The 23,755-nt window shown below is 44.0% G+C and overlaps 1 protein-coding gene across 2 annotated transcripts in view; it reads right to left on the bottom strand.

The window, feature by feature from the left end:
- Positions 1-23,755, bottom strand: part of NALCN (sodium leak channel, non-selective) — a 3,431,684-nt gene that overhangs the window by 1,637,813 nt on the left and 1,770,116 nt on the right. For both annotated transcript variants that reach the window (XM_069637002.1, XM_069637001.1), the window contains one exon: positions 3,344-3,475. In XM_069637002.1, the coding sequence (XP_069493103.1) occupies positions 3,344-3,475 (132 nt within the window). The remainder of the gene's footprint in view (positions 1-3,343; positions 3,476-23,755) is intronic.

Genomic DNA, 23,755 nt, shown 5'->3' with positions numbered 1-23,755 from the left:
CCCATCTTCATCTTGTATCCTGGCTTGCAACCTAATGTGTTACTACTGACTTCTGCAATTGTATTCGCTCTCCCCTCTTGCTTCTCCACTCTTTTTGACTGCTTACTCTCTGTTCTCTCCTCCTCTCCCTTCTCCCTTTTCCTATCTCCGCCCCTTACTTTCTTCTATGCACTTACTCTATCAGAATTGTCCCTGCAACTAGTATGATAACAACCATGGGCCTCATTACACGGATGGCGGTAAGGATTTACCGGTACCGGTAAAATATCGGTACCGTTAAATCCTTACCGCCTTACTACGAGGTCCCTTTGCGGGTTGGGGGATTTAACGCCTGCTTTTTGCAGGCGTTAAAAACCAACCCGCAAAGGGACCCGGGGAGCTAATTACGGTACCGCAATTTGCGGTACCGTAATTAACGCCTTCCCCATTCCCATTGAGCCCTATGGGGCAAAGATGGCAATGGGGAAGAGGGAATTACCGCCCGCCAACCTTGGAATGGGGTGGTAATTCCCCTTTCCGCCAAGGTGGTGCTGGTATTTTACCGGCATGAACCATGGCGCTAATAGCGCCATGGTTCTCCGCCATCCGTGTAATGAGGCCCCATGTCTGCCTCCTAGCTCCTCACCTTCCATTCCCCCCACCCCCGCCTTCAGCACTATCAGAAATGTTGTCAGGCCTGGTACGATAGTCACTTCTTTTGTTAATGATAATGATGTGTTATTTATAAAGCGCCTTAATCCAAAGCGCTTTACAGAGCACATATTTACATACAATATCACCCAACCAAAATTGGTACTCATTTATCGACCTCGGAAGGATGAAAGGCTGAGTTGGCCTTGCCGGGATTCGAACCTGCGACCTGCAGATCACGCTCAGATTGCAGCAGCGAGCACTCAACCCGCTGGGCTATCTCACCAGCGGTACCTACCTAACCTCCCCTCCCTTTCTGCACCCTTCTCCCTCACCTTTTGTTTTTCTCTGGCTCTACCAGAAATGTCGTCAGGCCTAGTACGGTAGTCGCCTGTCTGTTTCCATTTCCTTCCAACTCTCCCCCTCCCTTCCTTTTCTATGTCTTAGCTCTTGCACTATCTGAATGTCGTCAGGCCGAGTATGATAGTTAATTTCACATCCTTACTGTTCATGGCCTGTAAGAATGCCATTGTATTTTCCCTTGTTCCCTCCCTTGCCTTGAAGCGCTTTGAAACATATTGTGTATAGGCGCTAAATAAATAAACTATCATATCATATCATGTACAGTCATGAAACTCTGCTGTGGCTTATCCCATGGGTACAATGACTAAACCAAACCATGACTTAGTATTATATTATGTGTTATTTGCATAGCACCTAGTTGCCATTACCACAATGTGTGTTAGATTGTGTAGGAGTTCAGCAAACCTTACTCGGATCATATACGACAAACAGCACATTGCATTACTTCACATATACCATTGTACATTTACATTTGCATGCACATGACCATTTTGGCAGAGATAACTAGTACTGTGACATTATAGTTAGTGTTATGCTGTGCAATGTTGTATGTCAGTGGACATTTGGTTGGTGGGAAAAAGACTTACATTTGACGTGGGTTACGTCAAGTAATGGGGACGCTGCACTAAAGGATGGAGCATGTACATTCTCAGCCCCTCTCTGTTCTCTTCTCCCCTCTCCCTTTTCGTATCTCCTCCCCTCCGCCCCTTACTTTCTTCTATGCACTTACTCTATCAGAATTGTCCCTGGACCTAGTATGATAGCGGCCTCTGTCGCTCCTGCACCCCCTTACTGTTTCCCCCCTTCTCCCTCCAGTACTATCTGAAATGTCATCAGGCCTAGTACAATAGTCACTTGTTTTGTTCCTCCCCTCCCTTTCTGCACCCCTCTCCACCAGAAATGTCGTCAGGCCTAGTACGGTAGTCGCCTGTCTGTTTCCATTTCCTTCCCACTCTCCCCCTCTCTTCCTTATCTATGTCTTAGCTCTTGCACTATCTGAATGTCGTCAGGCCGAGTATGATAGTTAATTTCACATCCTTACTGTTCATGGCCTGTAAGAATATCATTGTATTTTCCCTTGTTCCCTCCCTTGCCTTGAAGCGCTTTGAAACACATTGTGCATAGGCACAATATAAATTAACTATCATATGATATCATATCATATCATATCATAGCTACCTATCCTTAGAGCACTGACAGCAACTGTGGGCTCTGCAGTGCTTCACATGCACATTAAGTGAACATGTGTTAAATAGTAAATTGCATTAAATGCATACTTGGCAGACGGAACTCATACTCAAACCTGGAAGATGTGCAATGCATGCATACTCAGTAGCCCATGGTCTATTCATTGCAAACTTTTGGGAGACGCTCTACTGAGAATGAACACAGCCAGATGACCTGTTTTCTGGGAAGGCTCCCGCTCAAGGAGCTCTACAATCAGGTTTTAGTGCACCATACCTTCTAAAGAGGAGGCAACCCCTATTTGCATATCAGTGTGGTCCCTCCACAAGAGCAGTCCAGCACCAAGATGTTAGGCAGTTCTGCTCTGAACAAGAACACCAAAAGCGATCCCAGACATGTGTTTCTGCCTTTTTGGACATCATGAGTGGGGTGAAGCTGAGCGTCCCTAGGGTTCATACGCTGTCTATCAGAAAACCATGTTAAGGTGCACCCACATCTCAGAGAGAGGCTATGATCACCTGCACCGACTGGCCCCTTCAGCCAGTGAGAGACTAACTGCAACTTGGCCCGTGTGTGGTCGGGCTTCAAACTGTACCATAGCCATGGCTTAATCCTCTTCCCATCGATAAGGTGACTAAAAGGGCTCTCCGTGTTGCATGGCCGACCGGCCATGCAGCCCACTGCAGCACAAGCCGGGCACACAGCAAGCAGAATCCACAGTATACATGAGCCCAACACTTCAGGCCACCCCCCTACCTGATCAGCACTGCCATTTCGATCACGCCCCTCACTGAACAGTAGGCCACATGACCATGTCTCAGTCTCGGGAGCCCGTTGAGGCTACTGGCTCAAAAGAAAGACAGCACCCCGGTATGCCTCATGTTCTCATGATATGCTGAACTAAGGAAAGGATCCAGGACAAAATATGGACACAAATATGGACACAGTAGACCACTGCTGTGCTTGAGTGGATCCCTGGGGCACATAGTGAGCCAAGAGTGTGCCAAGGGCCGGAAGACTACGCTGTCTCCAGCCGTAGCAATAAACTAAGGGCCTACTGCCTTCTCCACTTCCAGTGCAGTGAGCAAGGGGCATGTGACTGTGCAACTGTTTGTCCACAAAGAGAAAAGTGCCGTTTGACTGACGAACATGTTTGAGTACTCACCTCTGCCAGGTAAAACTCGTCGTAGTGCCTCTTAAAGGTTTCCCCTTTGTAATAGTTACTGGCAGCAACAATGACGTCAACGGCAACCATGCTAAGGATGAACATGTGGAAAATGGACGATCTCATCATTTTCTGCAGATTGAAAGACAAAAGATAGTCCCATTCAGAAAAAAACAATTGATATTTCAACATTGCATAGAAAATGTATTTGAACATCTCAAGAATTAAAGTGAGGCTCCTCACTGAACCTTTTAAAGATATTGTAACTGGTGAGAAAACCTTATGGATCTGATTCACAAACAATTGCCCCTGGGGAAGTCAGATCTGCACCTGCTGCCTCCTACCTGAGCCAAAAAACATAGAGTTTCAAACTGGAATCAATATGTAGATGCCTACAGAATCTCTGAGATGCACTTGAGCACTTATTTGTGAATCACAATAGCACATGAGCATCTTTAAGATGCTCCAGGCATCTCCAAATTTACTCCAGTTCAACGCTTTGCCAGATTATCCTACTAAGAAACACCAGTGCATCCAAGCCACGGGAGCGAAATCACTTCTCGGTCTCGAAGGGAGCGAACACATCAAACCAGCACTTAGAGTACTCCACTCGCCACCAATAAAAAAAGAGTCCACCTCAAAACACTCTGCATCACCCGTAGAATTCTACAGGGAAGTAGACATGTATTAATTCAAGGAAAGATCATCCCACACCAACCAACGTGAAGGTTGAGATCCACCAACAACGTACTAGTAAAGACCTGCCATAGGTCCTAAGGAGACACCACGGATGGGCCTTCTCTAATGTCATTGCAAAACTCTGGAACTCTCTTTTAAGCAAAATTCCTACAATGCAGACCCCCTCACATTCTGGAAAATGGCCAAAACCTTGCTTGTCAAAGACCCTATCTATCCATGGCATCCAATTAACTGCCAAGCGGATGTCACACCAAAGTCTACCAGGATGTTTTGCTCGCAAGTGACCTAAATTATAACCGCGCTCAGTGTTTGTTCCAAGGTGCCTTGATAACAACGGTGCCACAGTAAGCTATCATGTGCCTTGGGTAACACAGTTTTGCTTTGAATCACCCATAACACTCAATGCAGTTAGGACCCTAACAATAGTTACCCAATGTGCCCTTTGCATTAAATGACTCCCAAATGGCACACCTTGAGCTCATAGTAAGCAAAGCTGTTCCTATACACCCTACCCAGACTCTTCCTCTCAGGAATTCTACTCTACACTCTCCCCTGGAATCTTTCTCAACCAGAGTCTACTAAGTACCCACTCCTGCATTCGCCTCATGTTTCCTCCCTCACGTGTTCCCTCTTCCAGAACCAATTGCTGCCCTAAAAACTCAGCCCACACCAGAATGCCTCAGGACACCTCTTTCCAACAACTCACCCAACATGTTCGACTACGGAGACGCCATTGCTTCCAAGCCCGCCTCCAACCTCCTGCACTAACATTTTCAGCTTTTACGCAAAAACATAATATACACACACCAACTAAAACACTGGCCCTAGGCAATCTAAATAAACCCTGCAACAGACTTCAAATAACACTACAACCTAATAACATACCACACACTAGCCAATGCGCTCTTCACGAAGGGGCATACAGGGCCGCCCACTGCACACAATTACCTCTACGATCCTGACACAGAGCAGCTAGGAATAGGCCCACATGCAGGGCTAAGGCTACTGCCATTCTGCATGCATCAACACAACAGCAAAATTATCTGGCATTTCCCGTCTATACCGTACAAATTTATCCCATCACCCACTTTTTCAAAACCACCACAGCTCCTGGAATCCATGCAAACGGCAGTGTTTGGGGAATGTATGTCCTAGTGCCATACGATAAGGGAAAGAGATGCAAACCTAAGATGGTCACAGGCATCTCCTTCTTTGCCCTTGTGGATTAGGCCCGATCAATCACTTTAAGAATAGGGCCATACAGCCTAAAGGATAAGGGGTGTATCAGTCACTTTTACTCCCTAAAAATTGGTTAATACTCCCAAAAATTAAAAATAGGGTGTAACAGTACTCCCAACAAAAAATAGGAAAAAGACATGCAGAATCTTGCACCGCTGCTTTCACACTCGCAGCTCCATGACTGTGTTTGGACCAGTAGTGCACATAGTACCACAGGAAGAAACTACTATTTTAACTGCCTGATTGGAAAAAGTAAACATGTATCTTGTAATGTGCATGAATAACTAGGTTCAATGAAATAAATATTACAAAACCATTTCTGTTCAAACATATTTATACTCGCTGATAGAATTCTCTCATTGGGAATTGGACTTACATTTTTACTTCCTAAAAAATCATTATACTCGCAACTTTAAAAAATAGGGAGTAAAATATGCCCACTTCCAAATCTTAACTGGAGCACAGGGGCTATATCACGATCAACGAAAAATACTTTTGGAGAATATCTTTTTCAGTATACGACTATATTCATGTATGAATCATAACATTTCTTCATATAATTTCAGGCATACATGAAATTGGAAAGAGTGTAAATGAGCCACACTAATATAAAAAAGTCCAGTGCATACAGATACAAAGGGAATCCAACAGCTATACAGCAAATGTCTAGTGACCGGACCCCGAATCTTGAATGGAGGGTCCAGCTTTTGACCAGGGATATCAGTTGGTTTTCTGCTCAAAGATACTAAGGCCTATAGGCAAGAGAAGGTTCAACAACCGCACCGAATTGCAGATAAGAGGGGGTAGAAATGATCAAGCTGCCATTGTATTTGTATTTATTAAGTTCTATATAGCGCTTTACGCCAACGCGCTTTACATTAAAACAACAAAATTACATTGGAAGCATAAATATTAAACTAGAATCAAACAATCAATAACAGTATGCACAACAATTAGCAGAGCACAAGGAGTGAGGAAATGGAGGAAAGGTAAGGAGGGAGTGAGAAGAGCGGTCAGGAAGGAGGATGAAGAAGATGAGATTTTAAGGAGGAGCGGAAAGAGGGGTAGGAAGAGATGGAACAGATATGAAGAGGAAGAGAATTCCAATGAAGGGGGGGCGAGGAGCTGAAAGGATCGGAAGCAGGAAGGGGCACAGGGTGGAGGAAGAACAGAGAGGAGGAATACGTCAGCAGAACGGAGAGGGCGAGAGGGAGTATAGAAAGTGAGGAGGGAGGAGATGTAGGGAGGGGCAAGGTCGTGAAGAGATTTAAAAATGAGGCAGAGAAAATTGAATTTAAGTTGGGAATCAGCATTGGGAATTAAAATTGTGCAGCCCTGCTGACTTGACACAAAGGCTGGTCCCTTCACTGACCTGAAAGCCAGGTTGTGTGTTGGCGACAGAGCATGGTGGCCCACAATATCCTATTTTCTCATGTCTTTATCTGTAACATAACCTTATTGCATATTTACATACGTTCTATACTCTTCTTCTTTTTTATTTGTATTCAAGATTTCAGAGCCTTATTTGTTTGAATGCCTATGTATTTTTTGGGGAGAACCGTAGATTTACTTATCGCTGACTAACTTCTTAAATGCACCCTCTTATAGGGACTTTTGTATTTACTATTGCACAGCATATGGTCTGTTTTATAGTTAGGATTAAAAAAAATACTTGCCAATCCTTTGGGAATTAGTGTGTTTCTTGTCAGCTCTTTTGTTTTCTTCTGGCCCATAGTTGCCTTCTTTGCATTGTAAACCATATTTTAGAATTTTCATGTTTATCATGACTCATTTGTATGCTGTGCTCTATTGCACATCTTTGCTCATTGACATCTGTTAGTATTGCATCATTTCCAAGGGACATACTCGCTAGCATATAGAATTCGGCTGATGGCAGTGGAGTTGAGTCCATTCAGCAGTTACGTTATGCCGTGGTGCGCCCTGTGTTTTCACGAAATAACTGTTAGTGCGAGGATCATTTGATTTTGGAGCCCAGGAGTGTCTAGTGGAAGTCTATCCACTGTTTCTACGTTTGGCTGGGGGCTGGACTTAAAAGACCAAACATCCGTGGAGCGCACGGTGTGCGCCGTGTGATTTCGTGTTCTCGTGCTTCCATGGTGCGGGATGAGGATTTCTTGTCCGGAGTCCAGAGGCCGGGCTGGTTCTCCCTTTTCCACTTCTTCTATCCTTCCTGCGCCCCACGTACGGCAGCTCTGAAGTAGCCTAAACAACCATTGCTAAGCATACAGTGTGTCAGGCTAAATTGCAGAACTTGATTAGACAACCTTTTGTGGCTGTCGGTAGTGTGGTAGCCCTATACCATAGCCTGATCACACATTTGGAGTCATATAAACGAATCGGTAGCGTGGCGATGGATTTTACTTCGCCACCATAGCCTGTTTGACGGAAGCTGACCTGTAATTCCGCCCATCAGGCTCCTGTGACTTACAAAAGTGTTGCATTATCTGAGCAAAAATTAAGTATGCCACATGATAATAAACTGCAATAAGGCTGACAGGCTTGAGAAGGGGAAGAAAGGCGGTAATGCAGTCAAGCCGCAGCAAGGGGGGACCATCCCTGGATTTTTTCAAAGTGAGCAATCTGCCATCAAGCTCAATCTGCCACACAGGAGGGGCGTACATCTCACGATTCCCTCAACTTTGACGACATTGATAATAATTATTTATTAGATCGCTGTCTGTCCATCCAGCAAAATATGGTTGCTGCAACAGAGAACCTACCAATACCAACTTTTGAAGTTATGTGGTCGCATCCATGAAAACATTCAGCAGCCCCCTAAAACAGCTTATCAACTGCCGGTAAGGGAGACAGTGCCACCAGTAAACTCATCGATCATTTCAGCTCAAAAAGTGGTCATGCCTTCTCCAACAACAGCAGTGAATGATAACACTCCTGACACCTCAGCAATCTTTTTTTCATGGAAACAACGCTGTTTAGCAAGACGAGCAGCCGCACGTAACATTCCATGTGAAGTGGCGGCTTCACTTCCAAACATGAATATCTTCGTAAAAAAATCCAAAAAAGCCTGCAAGAAGGCAGTTCGTAGTAAAACACGCATGGCTATAGGTTTGGGCAGCCTAACAAGTTGGGTAATAGCTGATAAAACGGGGGATATAGCCAACGTCACTTTGGAACCTCATGATATCAGCTTACCTGCAATGGCGGGGCAACCTCTTGCCAATTATTCTACCCCCAATGGGCCCCAAAAGAGAATTCCTCCTAGCGCCCACACAAAGAAGGATGTACAAATTGAAAATGAGCCTTTCATTGGCAACAATCAAGAAAGCAAGGTATGCATCATAAAGAACATTAACAGAAATCTCGCAATAAATGGTTATCAAGGTCTACTTTTTGGCACGTTTACATTCAATACCTCAACTTCGTGTGTTGCTCTCAGTTGACTTTGAGATTTTCTGAACCTCTGAAGGGCAATAATCGCAATGTCAGAAATTAATTGCAAACACAAGACCACGGTACAACTTTTTCGTAAATTCCGTAACAACTTCTGGCTGGAAGGGTTGAGGTAGATGCGTACTGGACGGATCCATCACTCCCGGTCAATTTTGTAGCATCAGGAACAGAAGCTCTTTTATCCAGCTAAGGATAAGTTACCACTTTCTGACATTCAGACAATGTTGAAGTGGCTGGCAGACTCTTTGCCTAGAGCTATGCACAAACTATGAGTTTGGAGAATTATGTCCTGGAATACCCAGGGCTTTGCGCATTTGCTATCACCTTCTGGATCGCTCTCCTATATTTCCCAGCACACATTCTTCTTATTGCAGGAAACATTGTTGACTACATCCATTATCATGGACGGCTACACTATCCATCAATCACTTGCCAAGAAGGGGCCAAGGGCAGGCCCTTTGGGGGCCTTGTCACGGGAGTGATACAAAGTTTGAATTCATGTAAAATCTCTACTGCTCAACATGAATATTTATTAGCAGTTGAGGTCACCATTTCTGCTGATGATAAGCATGACAAGATAATACTGAGTAATGTGTATAATCCTCCTGGGGCTGAGCAGAGAGAGCAGAGAGAGCAGCTGCAAGAACTACACAGACTTTTTCTGAACTGCGATGGGGGGGAGATGAGAAATGTATCATAATAGGAGGTTATCTTAATTGCCATTGTGCTGAGGGCATTGGTACATCAGTGAATAACAAATTATTACCTAAAAGCATAATGAAGCAAAGTGGTACTGAACAGGAGGGGTCCCGTTGGCTGGGGGCTACACCTGGAGGAGAGGAAATGCTTGTGCCGCCCTTGATTATGTTTTTGTAAACTGCGAGGCGGCACTGATAGTGGTAGACCTATGTGTTCGCGATAATACATGGAGTGTCCACAAGACTCTTATCCTTAAATTCAGGGCTCCGTTTATCAGAGCATTAGTAAAACCCCTGGGGACCTGACGACTAATCAATCGGCCAACAGTATAAAATGATCCGAGAAAAACATTATCAAAGCCAAGCGTACCACACTTTGCATGAATTTTTTTCAAGAGATAAAATTGGATGACATTAAAAGATGGATTCTGTCCTTTTCAGGTTTGCATGCTATTTCCCAAATGAGACCGATAATGAGAGAACATACTTTTGACTTATGATAAAACAATCCGAGATGCTAAACGCAAGCTCTGGGGTGATTTGCGGAAAATTAAGTTAGCTGCATTATCCCAGGGGGCCTATTTTCAGGAGATAAAGAAGCAAAACAACTCTTACCGTAATTGGCTTAAAGGGTCGTGTAACTCTAACAGAGACGCCTTATGGCAACAGATGGTGGCAACTTTTTATGGAGGAAAATCCCATAGTATCTGGTCTCTCCTGGGTGAAGCGAACCGACGTAAGAAACTAGATGTTGATCAAAGCCATAGGTGGGCATACATAGGTGTCCTTTTTGACTCAACGTAACTCTTCCTCTTTGACCTGTCAGTTTCCCCAGATAGACATTAAACCTAGGTGTCCCCCCTTTAAAGTAAAAACAGAAGACATATGTACTAAAATTAAGAGTCTTAAATCCTCCCGGGCCCCAGTGCCAAATGGCCTGGCCAATGTGATCCTGAAGCACAATCCTTCCTTTTGGTCATCCCTACTCAAGATCTTATTTGATAAGGTGCTTATAGAAGGTAAGATCCCGGCCACATGGCAAACAGCAATTCTGATTCCGGTACCAAAAAAGGGTAATTCAGCAGACCCTAGTAATTGCTGTTTGTTATCTAGGCTGTATTGTACCGGGAAGGTTTTTGTTTCATTCCTATTAAAATAATTACAAAAGTGGGTAGACCACAAAGGTATCCTGGACAGATATCAGTGTGGATTTCGGGCTGATTATTCCACGGCCCACAACCTATGGCTTATGGATTCCCTGGTAACTCAGGCACACTGTCAAAATAACCCGTCTCTGTATGTGCTATTTATAGATTTCAAAGCAGTCTTTGATACAGTTAGTAGGGCATGAATTAGAACATTTGGGCTGCGCACCAAGGATGTTGTATTATCTAAAATTATTTCACAGGATCAACACAGTGTGCCTGAGACTGGATGCCAGGGGATCCATGACTACACCTATTGCCCAAAGTTGTGGAGTCAAACATGGATGTGTGATGGCCCCACCTCTTGTATAATCTGTACGTGTCAGATCTTCCCCTCTTTTTGACACAGAACAGAGGTTGCCCCCCTAAATTGATAACACACATTGTACGGTTCTGGCCTATGCTGACGATCTGGTGCTACTAGATCACACCTTCAGCGGCATACAGCGCAGAGCCGAGGCACTTTGGGCATATGTGCATAAAAATGGCCTGATAATGAATAGAGAAAAGATGCAGGTAATGTTATTCTCCTCTAAGCATATAGCCAGACCTCGGCTATTTGCTCAGGACATTGAAATCCCATACACTCTACTGTATAAATATCTGGGGGTTGAATTTGATGCAAGGCCGGGCTTATGAACCTGTGTGGAGGTACGTATAAGAAAGTCGATACAGCTGACAGCATTAATAGTGTCATTTACCAAAAGAGGGGTGGCTACACAATGGCGGGAGCCAGACAGCTAGACTTGCAGTGTCTTGTTCATGCAGCCTTCTATGGGCTGGAGAGCCTCCTAGAATTTGACCTGAAATGGCACCAGTTGGTGGAAGGTAGATTCTGGAGGAAGCTTTTGGGATTGCCTAATTGTGTACCAATGGCCATAATAAGACTTCAGCTGGGCATTATGTCTCTTAAATTGCTGGTCTTAAAAAAAAAAGAGCCATCGTGTACATCAAGATGTTGAACGGGCCATCTAATCCTCTTCTGCAAAGTTTGGGAAATGTAGAGCAGAGACTGGAGATGAAGTCTATTTACAAAAAGAACATGAACACCCTATTCCATAATATACGTTGGAAACCCAACTGGGGTGAAGACTTCGCCAATCTCATGCGCTTACTTGAAAACGCCTTGATTTATGGGACTGGAACGAAAATGTTGTGCATCTAAGCATGCTAAAAAGCACTCATTTGTGTCTGATGTGCTATTTACATTCAAGAAAGCACAGCCGTACTTAAATGTTTGTCCAAAAAGGCACCTAATGAGATTTAATCTTCTCTTGTCACTGTGGATTAACTGCTTGCTGGTGTTGAGTGTCCTGGGCCCAGCATTGTCTATTCCAGAACAGGAACGCTTTTGTTGTATTTGCGTTAACTAAGCACATGCTGAGACGGCGAAGCATGTCCTGACAGAATGCCTTAGCATGGGAACGGTCCATTTGTACCACCGGGGTAAATATGTACATCGATTAGACACTATAAAGGATCCCCTATTTTGGAAACAATGTATTAATACCTATAATAGGGGATTGAATATGGCATTATTTAGAATCTGGAAGGTGGTGGACAAGCTCTTAACAATGGCACAGGAGCAAGCGGCATATGAACAAACTTGTGCATCTGTCATAAAATAATGGGATATAATAACCCTTGTTACAATTTACCCACTGCAATTTTTTACTATTTGCCTTTTTTTATTTTGTCATCTTGCTCTGTTTTGTTACATTCTATTCTCCTAGTTCTAGCTATATTATGGGTTTCCACATATTACTGATGTCTACTTGAAATTGGTTTATACTGTGTTATACTTGTCTCAGGAGGGTAGCTCAGGGGCAACTGTCTTACCTTGGAAGCAAGACGACACGAAAATAGCATATCACTATTATACATTAGATTAGTCCATCTGTAATTGAAAGCCACTGTTAATCTGTATTTTGTCTGGTTTTATTTGCATTTGGGATCCATGTACAATATATTATATCATACTCTTCTTTTAATGTGAATATTTTGTATTTTCATGATGAAATGAATTTGAATAACATTTTTAATTTTACATGTATTTTTTTATTTTACATTTGTAAAGTTTTATGTTAAAACTATATCACATTAAATAAATAAATGATGCCAATTCATCCGCTCGATTTGGAAGTTGGACAGTTCCTATAATGACTCCATCTGATCTTGAGAGCATCTTATATTTAAGGTTGCCATGTTTTCATCTTATCCTGGAATCTGCCAATAGGTCTGTGATCCTCGCCCCCACTCCTTGTTGTCTTCGAAAATTCACCTTTCACGTAGTACACTTTTTACCTGACCAGATTTTCTGTCAGGGTAGCTGCTTTAACTTTTCTTAGAGTTACTTAAAAAAGAATGAGTCTTGCACACAGATGAGTGCCGGTATCATCAGCACGTATGTGCTGTTAGGTGCCTTACATGAAACATTCAAGAGTAAAACAAAAACGAAATTGTCTTTACTGTTTACTTTCTCTTTCCATTTTTTCAAAAAACTAAATGCTGCCTGCAAATTGCGCTCTTCAGGTGATTTTTAATAATGGATTCAACAGTAATTTAGGTACTCATTGTAGGTGCTAATTGAGGTGGCCATGATTATCATCATTAATATTATAATATTTATTGAGCACAGACCTTGCTTCGAGAAGCAACAGAGCGGTTTACAGGGGTATACAACAATACAGATACACAACGGAGCGCTTTACAGAGGTAACAACAGAACAAATATACAGTGGGTGTAGGATACAAACGTGTACAGGTGAGGGGTACAGCTGTATTGGGTGACAGGGAGGAGATGGGCAGGCGGGGCCTAGCGAGTCAGGTGGCGCGAGGGGCGGCGTGCTGACCAAGATGGCCTTAAGGAGCCATTAATTTTATACTTGCGTCTCATGCAGGCATTAAGCAAAGTGCTTGCACAGGACAGATGAGGAAAGCACGGTGAAGATGTTAACACCGCTCCATGCCTCTCCTCTACCCTGTAACAGCACGAAAATGTGCTCACCTAAACATGGAAGTGCAAAAGCAACATGCCTTGCTTTCATGCCTCCATGTCCTGTCCTAGCGGGAGAAAAATGAGGTCCTGTGAGATGTTATCAAACCCAGAGCCAGAGGTCATAGCCCTCGACCTCTCTGCAGTGCCTGCTGTGCCTGCTTCCCATGACCCCATCCCTAGTCTCCATCTTAGAACTGCGAAACACAGCCCTAACAGAGAGATTGGGTTGTACCCAGGGGTCAAGTGGGGGGACTCATCAACAACGCAATGGGATGTGAAGTTGCCAGAAATTAGCATATCAAGGTGAAATATGCACATTTCATTAAATTGGCTTTGCATAACCACCCAAATTGAACAGGACGATTGACATTTGCCTTTCATAAAATCAACACACACACAAACCCAAACAGGATATTTTCTTCAAATAGTGTTTTTGAAAATGTTAAAAGGTGTGCATGTTTTAAACTCCAAGAACCAACACAAATGTTTTCCATCGCACTTGCAATACCGAAATGCGATATCTCACCTTTAGTTATTTTTCATCCCTGAAGTCGGCTTTAATTCATAAATTCAATGAGACATCCAATGATTCTCTTTTAGCTGGGGGGGACTGTATCCAACCTCTGAATAAAGTGGGTGGACTCCGTCCCCCGCGTGTACCCTCGACTTGAGCCCTGGTTGTACTGTTCCTACATTAAGGCTGAGGGACAGAGTTTCTATTGAAATCCAGGCTGGGGGTACAGTGGGGTGGTGACCTGAGCTTTACTGGTACTGCATAGACTGGGGTCGAGGGCCGCAGTGGCAGTGTTCACGGATGGAGGCAGCTGTTTATAACGGGCTGTGAACTAACAGATATTTTGTGACAGGTAATATAACATGCAGTCACACATGTTGGAGCACATTTTGCTCACACGTGTTTAGGGACAGGCTAAAAAGCCCAAGTTCACACACATTTATGAAGCATGTGGTAAAACGTAAGGTAAGTGTTTTGCCGCCAATTAGCGAGTTGTGCGCTCACATGAATTTTGAGGCAAGCTGCTAAGCATTTGTGCGGTGACCTCACATCCTGGGCTAGTATTGATCTCACATGTTCTGGAGCAGGTGGTGGCCATCATTTCATGCTGGGCACCATGGACACGATTTGCTAGCAAGCCCACTGTGGCAGCTGGTGGTGGTGGTTAAGATCACATGCATGTTTTGTGATAAGTAGTCAGATGGATGGTTACGTGTTGTGGGGCACACGGTGAGCTTCGTGCACCAAAACACGCATGAGTCCATAGCTGCCCACTACTGGATGCCCCTTGCTCCCGAGAACCTGCTGCTCGCCACCACGCCAATGAAAGTCATGGCATTGCCATTGGGACTGGCATTCCTAATTTCCAGGTTAAGGCTACTATCTTGCCAATGTGTTTAACTATTGCCACATTGGCAAGGCATTGTTGATACTGGCATCTCCAGTGTCAGCGGGCAATGAACAAACCAGCATGCCAATGTGTTTTACTTTGGCAACATTGGCGTGGCACTTTGCTGGGACTGGCATCACAAGTTTCTGGGTACAATGCAGGCAAAAGAATGACAATGTGCTTGACTGGGGAAGCATCCATTTTGCACTGGTTGTTATTTATATTTTTTGTGTTAGCACACCATGGAATTGCTGGCCAGCACCTATTCACAAAAAACGTATAGTTTCATTTACCATTTGATAACTTCATGAGACAATCCAATAATCTGTAAATGCATAATATCACAGTTCATGGTTATTTAGCACCCTAGTGTGAGTGCTTAACCAATCAGGGGCAAGAGATCGGTGGCTGTATTCAGCAGTAAACGCCTGCTTTCTCTTGCCACTGCTGTTCTCCCACTACAGTTACCATCTGCCTGCATGCTGTTTGCAAACGATTACTCTTGCACTTACCTACCCCTCCTGGCCCCCAGCCGGTCACTTAACCCACACTTTCACCTCTCAACCAGTCACCACCCACCAGCTGGCTATTCAGGAAATAAAAAAGGGCATTGCCTCTGAGTTCCCATTTCTATTAACCTGTCAATCATTTTTCTTTGTTTGCGCTAATGACGATAATTCTGGGTTCTGAGGGCTGTACAAGTCAGTAGTGGCCTATCAGACTTGAAGAAGGCCATCACACAATATAGGCCTTTTACCTAGAGCTGTTACCGCTCTCAGACACATCATTATCATCTCTTTTTAAGGTCTCCTGTAACTTCGCTTCCAACTTGCTGCAAGAATCCCAGTGTCTCCCTTGATTAATATTCCAACTTTAGAATGCTCACTTTAAGATTCCGAGCTCCTTCTCCAACTCGCAATACTCTGCTGGGTTTCTTTGTTAAATACTTTTTTTGTGATTTTATCACATTATACCAATGTTACAGCCCAGATGTGGTGAGTTGTCACAGGTGTTATTGTTAATTTCCCTTACTAGGTGCCCTTGGCTTTGCCTCAGGGCCATTCAACAGATGTCTGCCAATAACACCTATCCGGACCAGGGGAAGGGTGCTCGGGCCAATCAGGTGGCTGGAACAGTGGGCGAGAATACACAATCCCCACCCGCTGTTCCAGCCAACCGAAGGCGTTCCCCGGGTGGTGTTTTTTTTCTAATGTGGGGAGGCAACAGTGAGATTCTCCCAGTTGCCTTCCCAATTAGAAAACCACAATTCCCCTTTGCCACACCCCAATTTAGCTGCAGGACCTGAGCCTTGCATCCAGTCCCCGATGCTCTTCCCGTCTGGCCGCCACCATAATAGAAAAGGGATTAGGTTCGTTTTCAGATGATGGTGGACATTTTATAACATGTTTTCTATGGCCGCTGTCAACCGAAAAGGGGCCTCGTCCCTTTTTCATGTCAATGATGGCGTGCCTTTTTTTGAATTTTTTCTCTCCGATGGTTGATGGGCTTGTGCAGAGCACATCTCCCGTCGGATAAAAAGAAAAAAAAACTATCTGCATCCCGGCAAATCCCAGGGTGCGAATAGCTTTCACACGCTAGTTGCGCCTACCAAAGATCAGGCTGGCTGGCTGTTAAACGCCATGTCCACCCCCCAGCCAGGGCGTGAAAGCTATATTAGCACATGGAAATTGTTATTGACCTCCTTCCAGACAATCAGAATGTTTAGGGTGCAGTCGATAACTACTCGTATTGACTGCATTCTGAACATTCTGTCTTCAGAAGCAAAGAGGGAAACAACAATGGAATTTCCAGGCAAAATTTTGTTTCAAACGGTACTTCCTCTCTGGCAGGAACCTTTTCTGCTGCAACTTGCTATCTAACACACATAAGAGATAGAGAAACCATTGGAAAATGATTTCACTTCCTTATAGAGAAACTGTTTACTTTTCCATGGCAACGAATGCATGCACATGCTAAATCTGTTCCAGTTCAACAAAGTAGCAATTAAAATGCTTAATTTATGAAGACAACCATGTTATTCAAATACTACAAAATAAAATCACTTTTAATTTACCTACTCGGTTTATTTTAGTCACGCTTAGAGAACCGTTTTTCTACGTCACCACAAAAACATGTATTGCTACTACCACAATGTGCTAATAGTGTTATAGACCACGGCAAGGATGATTACCCTTTCCAATTTATGGTCTTCGGCTTCATCTCTGGCATAACTTGGTGTCAGGTCATTATCCTGCAATAACGCCCCCCCCCCCCTCAGTACATAAGCCTATATTACATCACTCCATTATGAGATATAATGCATTGTCATCACCCTACCAGCGTTGTTATGTAAGACTTTTAGCAAACACCAAAACATATTAATTATATTTGAATATCCAGGAAACAAAGCATCAGCAAACTATATGATTTGCAATCTCTTTACAAACCCCAAATGAGACAAGCCTCATTACGAGGTTGGAGGTAGCCGCTACCTCAAAACTCACATCTGGGTCCGGCTCCCGTGAATGGGCAATTACCGGGCTATTCTGGCCCAGCAGGACCCAGTAATTGCCCTTTCACAGGCGCCGGAACCAGTACATCCCCATTCCCATTTGAGCCCCATAGGGCTGAATGGGGAGGTCGGATGCACCGGCACCGTTTACAACAGTGCCGGTGCATCCCACTTGCTGTGCTCGTGGGTGCCCATCTGGCCGCGAGGTCAGACCTGGCGGGCTGACAGGGACCCGCGAGCACAGCTTGTGATATGGTGTTACGGTAGCAACGGTGCCGATAGCACTACCGGCGCTTTTTTTACTGTACTGCCATACTTATAATGAGGCCCAAAATCTAATATCCCAAAGCCATTTTAATTTCCAAATTGACTTTCTGGCTTTTCTGTGCTTTGCAGTATGATTATATCAAATCATTCTTCTGGATCTTCGAAGCCATGTTAGGTGTTGGGTCTGAAGAATACAAGGATCATCATTCAGAGGGGTCATGTACAAGACTTGCCTCCATATGTTTTTTCACAGGTACCCAATAGTCTGTTTGGACATTGGTGGAAATAGATTCCAGTTTATATTGTATAACTAACCCATCGCAAAAAATCTGCTCTAAATCCTTGTGTTTTTCTAAATCCATTCATACGAAACAAAGCATGTTCTGTTATAAAAACAAATTCAGTTTTTATCCAAACCTATATGCTGCTTTGCATGTCATTTTAACCATGACATTTTGATCAAATCCCTTAAAAATGGACACCAGTCATGGGAAGTCGAAAGCAGTTGCATGTCCTTAGCTGCACTCCACATCCCATGACAGGTGTGCATTTTTCAGCCCCCTGAAAATGTGGGTTAATTGTGGCATTTCTCAGTTCAAATGTTTGGTAATTTGCAGAACTTGCTGTCTAAAGCTTGCTGAATGCTTTTCACTAATATGTACTTTTTACATAAAAACCAAATAGGAAAACAATCAGCCAGTACCTTTTATATGTTGACAAATACTTCAAAATGTTACAGTAAGGCCATATTCATTGTGTGGTTCGCTTAAAATGACAGGCAACAAGAACTACTGTTATACATTACTAGAAGCAAGAAAGCTCAGTCAAACTGGCCAAAAAGTGCTCCACAAATATTCAAGGGTTACCAATTCAAAATGGCGGTGATCTACAAATAAACCTTTGCCCCACTGCACCCAATGGCTTTCATCCCACATGCAGCGCCCCACACATTTGAAAAAACAGGTCTGTGTATTTCCAATGCAATACTGCCACTATTAGGAAAAAGGTTAATAAAACATGCCTCCCTGCCTTAAGGGTTGCCAAGCATCCGGAGAGCAGAACTAATCGTAAAAGGCACCCTGGGGTAAGGCAACAGCCTGCCCTTACTCAGAGGGCTGCAATTTTTGACTGTACCTGAGTCTCAAACTTTCCAGATGAATTTCAAGAAAACAACAAAGGTTTTAGAGAAATTCAGGTTGTTCGATTATAGAACTAGTTCACCCAGGCCAATGAGCAAATAATGTGGCGTTAAGCCCCTGTTCAAAGGGCTGGAATAGGGGGTAACAGCCCGGCAGTCCAAATTAACGGCCTCAGCTAAGTGAGGGCCATTAACAAGGGCTTGTGAGGGCCATTGATGAGGGCTCTGAGCTGTTACCCCCTGCTCCAGCACTTGGAACGGGGGCTTAAGGCCATTAGCCCCCCAGGTTACCAAAGCTTTAACCAGAGGCGCATGCCATTCAATGACTGAAAATATTGTCTTAAGATGGTCACCATGGAAAGGGACGAGGGGCTCGGCTCAGCCCCTATTCCCTTTCCATGCCGGCCTGTGGCAGCCAAGGAGAAGGCGCGGTTGCAGCGGGGCACTTGCCTCCGGCGAAATAATGTAAGTAGAAGGGTGGGGGAAAAAATGGGACAGAGGGTGGGGGGAAGATGGCAGTGGGGTGAACTGACGGTCTGGCAGCATGGAACGCTGGCTGAGATCACCAGTTTCAGCCCACGCTCCTAGCCACCTGATTGGTTGGCTACCCCACCAAGGTGTTAAAATGCAGAATACACATTTGTTTGTCTCACAGCTTAACAGCAGCTCATGCCCCAGGGACTATGGAACACAGTATCATATTTTGCATAGATCTGAAGCACAGTTAAATATGCATATATGTGCAATGTGGCATGATAGTTTGATACTTGGTGAACTATGCTTTTATTAATTTCACGCATCTCATGAATTACATAGAAAGAGGCTTAAAATAAATAAAGACAAGTAAATAAGTGAACCATGAGTAAAATTTACCAAACAACAATGAAATGCAGGCCACCCCTAGCTGCATCATATTACCTTAGTAATGTCCCTTTTTCAGCAGACTCTAGGACATTGATGATGCATTGAATTAATGATTTTGGCATTGTCCCTACTTGTTTTTAGCAAGCTTGTTATTTGGTTTCGAAGCAGTCTTGTGATTAGTGACCTATAAAGGTTAGGGCTCTCGAGGGTGTGTTAGGTTCCTGATAGGTGTAGGATGTTGTCACATTGTGATTCAAGTCTACAAATGAAGCAGTCTCTGTTTGCCATCACCTGAAATTGATCTGTGAACTTGGTTATCTGACAATCTGTTGCAGGGACTAAGACCTGTCATGCAATGCAGGTGCTCCAACAGCTTGTGGGCCACTTCCTCCCAAACGTCCCACCCCGGAGGAACACCATGTAGTAGCTTGTGAAATTGCTGGGTGAGCAGTCAGTTGTTGCTGGCAGCAACAAGGTGAGCTGTGCAGCTCTTCCCCTGCCGCAAGAAACAGAAGCCATCAAAGCTGTGGGACCTTTCCCCTGCTGAAAGCACCTAGAGCCATAAGGTGCCCCCATTGGAGGGGGGTCCAACCGAGGTCATGCGAAGGTACAAGGGTAAGCTCTGCGGCTGTATCCCTGCCACAAGCGACAGAAGCTGTGGGAGCTGCATGGATGTCCTCCTATCGAATGCAACAAGAGCTGTCAGCAAGTCCCCATTGGAGGCGAGTTCAGCTGAGGCTGTTGCACAGGTTCAAGGGGAAAGTTGGAGGCCTTGGATTGATGTTTGACGTAGAGAGACATCATTGTGTCGGGTGGCAGCGGCCATCTTTGAAACAGGCAAGCTGAAGGACGCTTGCTGACACACACTACGTGGACTGGTGGCAGCCATTATCAAATCAGGCAAGTAGGCTGTCTGGGATAAGAAGGATGGAAATAATTGGGTCGTGTGTGAGGATTGGAGGAGGCTATTAGTGGATCAGGCAAACAGGCTGTCTGGAAGGACAAAGCTATAGCAGCTTTGATAAAGTACAGAAGAGTGGACAGTGACTAAGGAATATAGAGAGAAGCAGTAACTAGGATTCCATTAGCAGAATATAGGAATAGTGTGGCAATGCGTAACCTGGCGCCACCACCTAATTTTGTTTCCTTGCTACACCCAGGGAATGGCAAGTACCTTTGGAGGATTGGAAAGATCTATTTTGTGGCACTAAGGGGGAGAGGTTTTCTTATGAGAGGAAGTTCTCTAATGTGTTGCTTGGGAACTGAAGCAGTGGGAATTGTGAAGAAGTTACCTGATGTGGAGAAGGGTGGTGAAGGTGGGGTGGATTCAAGGGGGAGATTGGGGGAGGATTGTACAAAGATGCCATGAAAATGTAGATGTGTTTATAGCAGATTTGAGAGAGTTGTAGGCATCATGTGAATTAACTGGGATGGAAGATAAATGTATAAGAGACCATTTAATTCTAAACTAAAGAATGACTGTGGCAAGCGAAGAATCCACTGTTACAGGAGGCATTACGTATTACAAAGGGTATGGAATTTACAAGTAAATGTCTTAAGGAAGTCAATGCAAAAAAATGGAAAGGAAAATGTACAAGTAGTAAGTGAATGCCGAAACAAGTATGAGACGGGAGGGGAAGAAGAAAAGGTGAATGCTTTAAAGAAAGAAGGGTAAAAAAGGAGGGCTCAAACAATACAAGATTGCAAGACAGTGCAATGCACTAGGTGTGGATTTGTGAAGCATGCTATGAATGCGAAGGAAGGCCCAGCAATGAGAGTAACATGCCGCAAATGCAGGAAGAGGGGCCACTTTGCAAGGTTATGCAAGACAGTAGGGAATGAAAGAAGTGTAAAACATGTAGGCAAAGAAAGGGATGAGTGTGCAATAAAGTTGTGAATATTGTAGGGATGGTGGAGGACGATGAGGAGGGTGAGTATGTACCACAAGATGTGGAAATTGAATTGGTGGAAGTGAGTGTGAAGATGTTGACAGACACGGGGTCACTGTACACCATAATATCTGATCAGAAGTATAAGGAGATTTTGGGTAGAGTAGAAATACGTATTGCATGTAAGTAGCAGATAGCCAAAAGCATATGTTGGGAGGAAGATTGAGGTGCTGGGGTTTGTGCATGATACCATTGCATTTGGTGAGGGTTTGGTGAAGAAGAAAATAGATTTGACGGTGAAAGGCGATTGCGTATTGGGCTGCCGGCACCAAAGGAGGTTGGGAATGGAATTACACTCGGGAAAGATGCAGCAGGTGAAGATGATACTGAAGACAAGTCAGCTCTGTTTGGGAAAACAATGGTAGAATGTTCCAAGAAAGTATTTAGTAAATAGATAGGGAGGTTGAAAGGCTATTGTCATCAGATAAAATAACTCATAGAAGGGATCACACTGTGTGTGCACAAATTGAGACCGGTTCTGCTGGAAGTACGTGAGAAGGTGAAGGTGGAGTTGGTAAAGGTGTGCCAAGTAGGAATAATTGAAACTGTCGATTGTAGTGAATGGTTGTCTCCAATTGTGGTTACAAAGCATCCAGATTGACTTCTAAGCTCATGCGTAGATGTACGCGACTTGAACAAGAGGATTTTGGTAGAAAGGTATCCACTACCTAAGGTGAATTAAATGTTAATGACTATGGCTGTGGCGGGTTGGTGAAGGTCTTTAGATCTGTCCTCGCCATATCACCAGGTGGAATTGCGCCATGCATCACGTGTCGTGACTGAATTTATCACACCTATGGGGGCATGCCAATACAAGAGAATGCCCTTTGGTCTGGTTTCAGCTTCAGCAGTATATCAGAGGGAGGTGGAGGACTTATTCAAGGATATACCGGCAGTGAAGAGCTTTCAGAACAATATTTTGGTGGGGACAAAAGATGAGGTGGAACATGATGTTAGAGTATGGGAGGTATTGCGAAGACTGGAGATGGCAGGGTTAACAGTAAAGAGAGAAAAGTGCCAATTCAAGGTCAGATGGTATAATCCATTTTGTAAGGTGAAAGCGCCAGAGAATAAGTATGATTTACAATCATGCTTGGGGTTGATTGAATATTACGTGATATTTGTGGAGAATTTTGCTGATAAGACTGCAGTTTTATATGCTATATTAAAATTGAAGCAATAATTTGGGTGGGGGAAGGTAGACGTGAAGGCATTCAGGAAGATGAAAGGTGAAGTGGCAAATGCAGCTATGTTGCATCGGTTTGATTCTAGGGGTAAAACAGTGGTAACTGTGGATGCATGTATGCAAGGGTTGGGTGCTGTATTGAGATTTGTGAGAACCCGGATATGCCAGTTCCCTTTGCGTTAAGAGCGTTGACAGAGAGCAAGACTAAGTACTCCACTATAGAGAAGAAGCCATTGGCGTGTTATTGAGCATCAAAATGCTTTAGAACATTTTTATGGGGTGTACCTTATTTAATTATTAGTGATCACAAACCATTAATGCATCTATTTACTACACAGGGATCAGGGATAGCGATTCCTAGGATTGCAAGATAGTTGGCAGCCATGCAGGAATATAACTTTAAATTATACATATTCTGGGGGAAGTGCAATCCAGTGGCGGATTGTTTGCCCAGATCTATGGGCGGCATGTGTGGGACAGTAAAAGGTGTAAGCGAAGAATGGATTGCGTTGGTGGAATCAACCATGACAAATATTATGGAGAGTGGTTCATAGCTTGAGGAGGTGGCAGAGTATCAGGAAGTGGTGAAAGTGATGCTGCATACACAACACGGGTGGGAGAATGAAGAGGACAGAGGATCAGTATGCTATAAAGTAAGATAAGAGCGGAGTAGTTCGGAGTTTGGAGTGGCAAGAGGGGAAAGACTTGTACCACCGTATTAATTCAGAAAGGAAATAATCAAATTGGCACATATAGGGCATTTGGAGAATAGCTTGACAAAAAGAAGATTTCAAGCCGAGTTTTGGTAGGCGATAATGGATG

This window comes from Ambystoma mexicanum, chromosome 7p, assembly GCF_040938575.1.
Source record: "Ambystoma mexicanum isolate Mex_15411 chromosome 7p, UKY_AmexF1_1, whole genome shotgun sequence".
Taxonomy (NCBI): Eukaryota; Metazoa; Chordata; class Amphibia; order Caudata; family Ambystomatidae; genus Ambystoma; species Ambystoma mexicanum.
The sequence above is the reverse complement of the archived record's forward strand: the minus strand, read 5'-3'. Positions and strand labels throughout refer to the sequence as shown.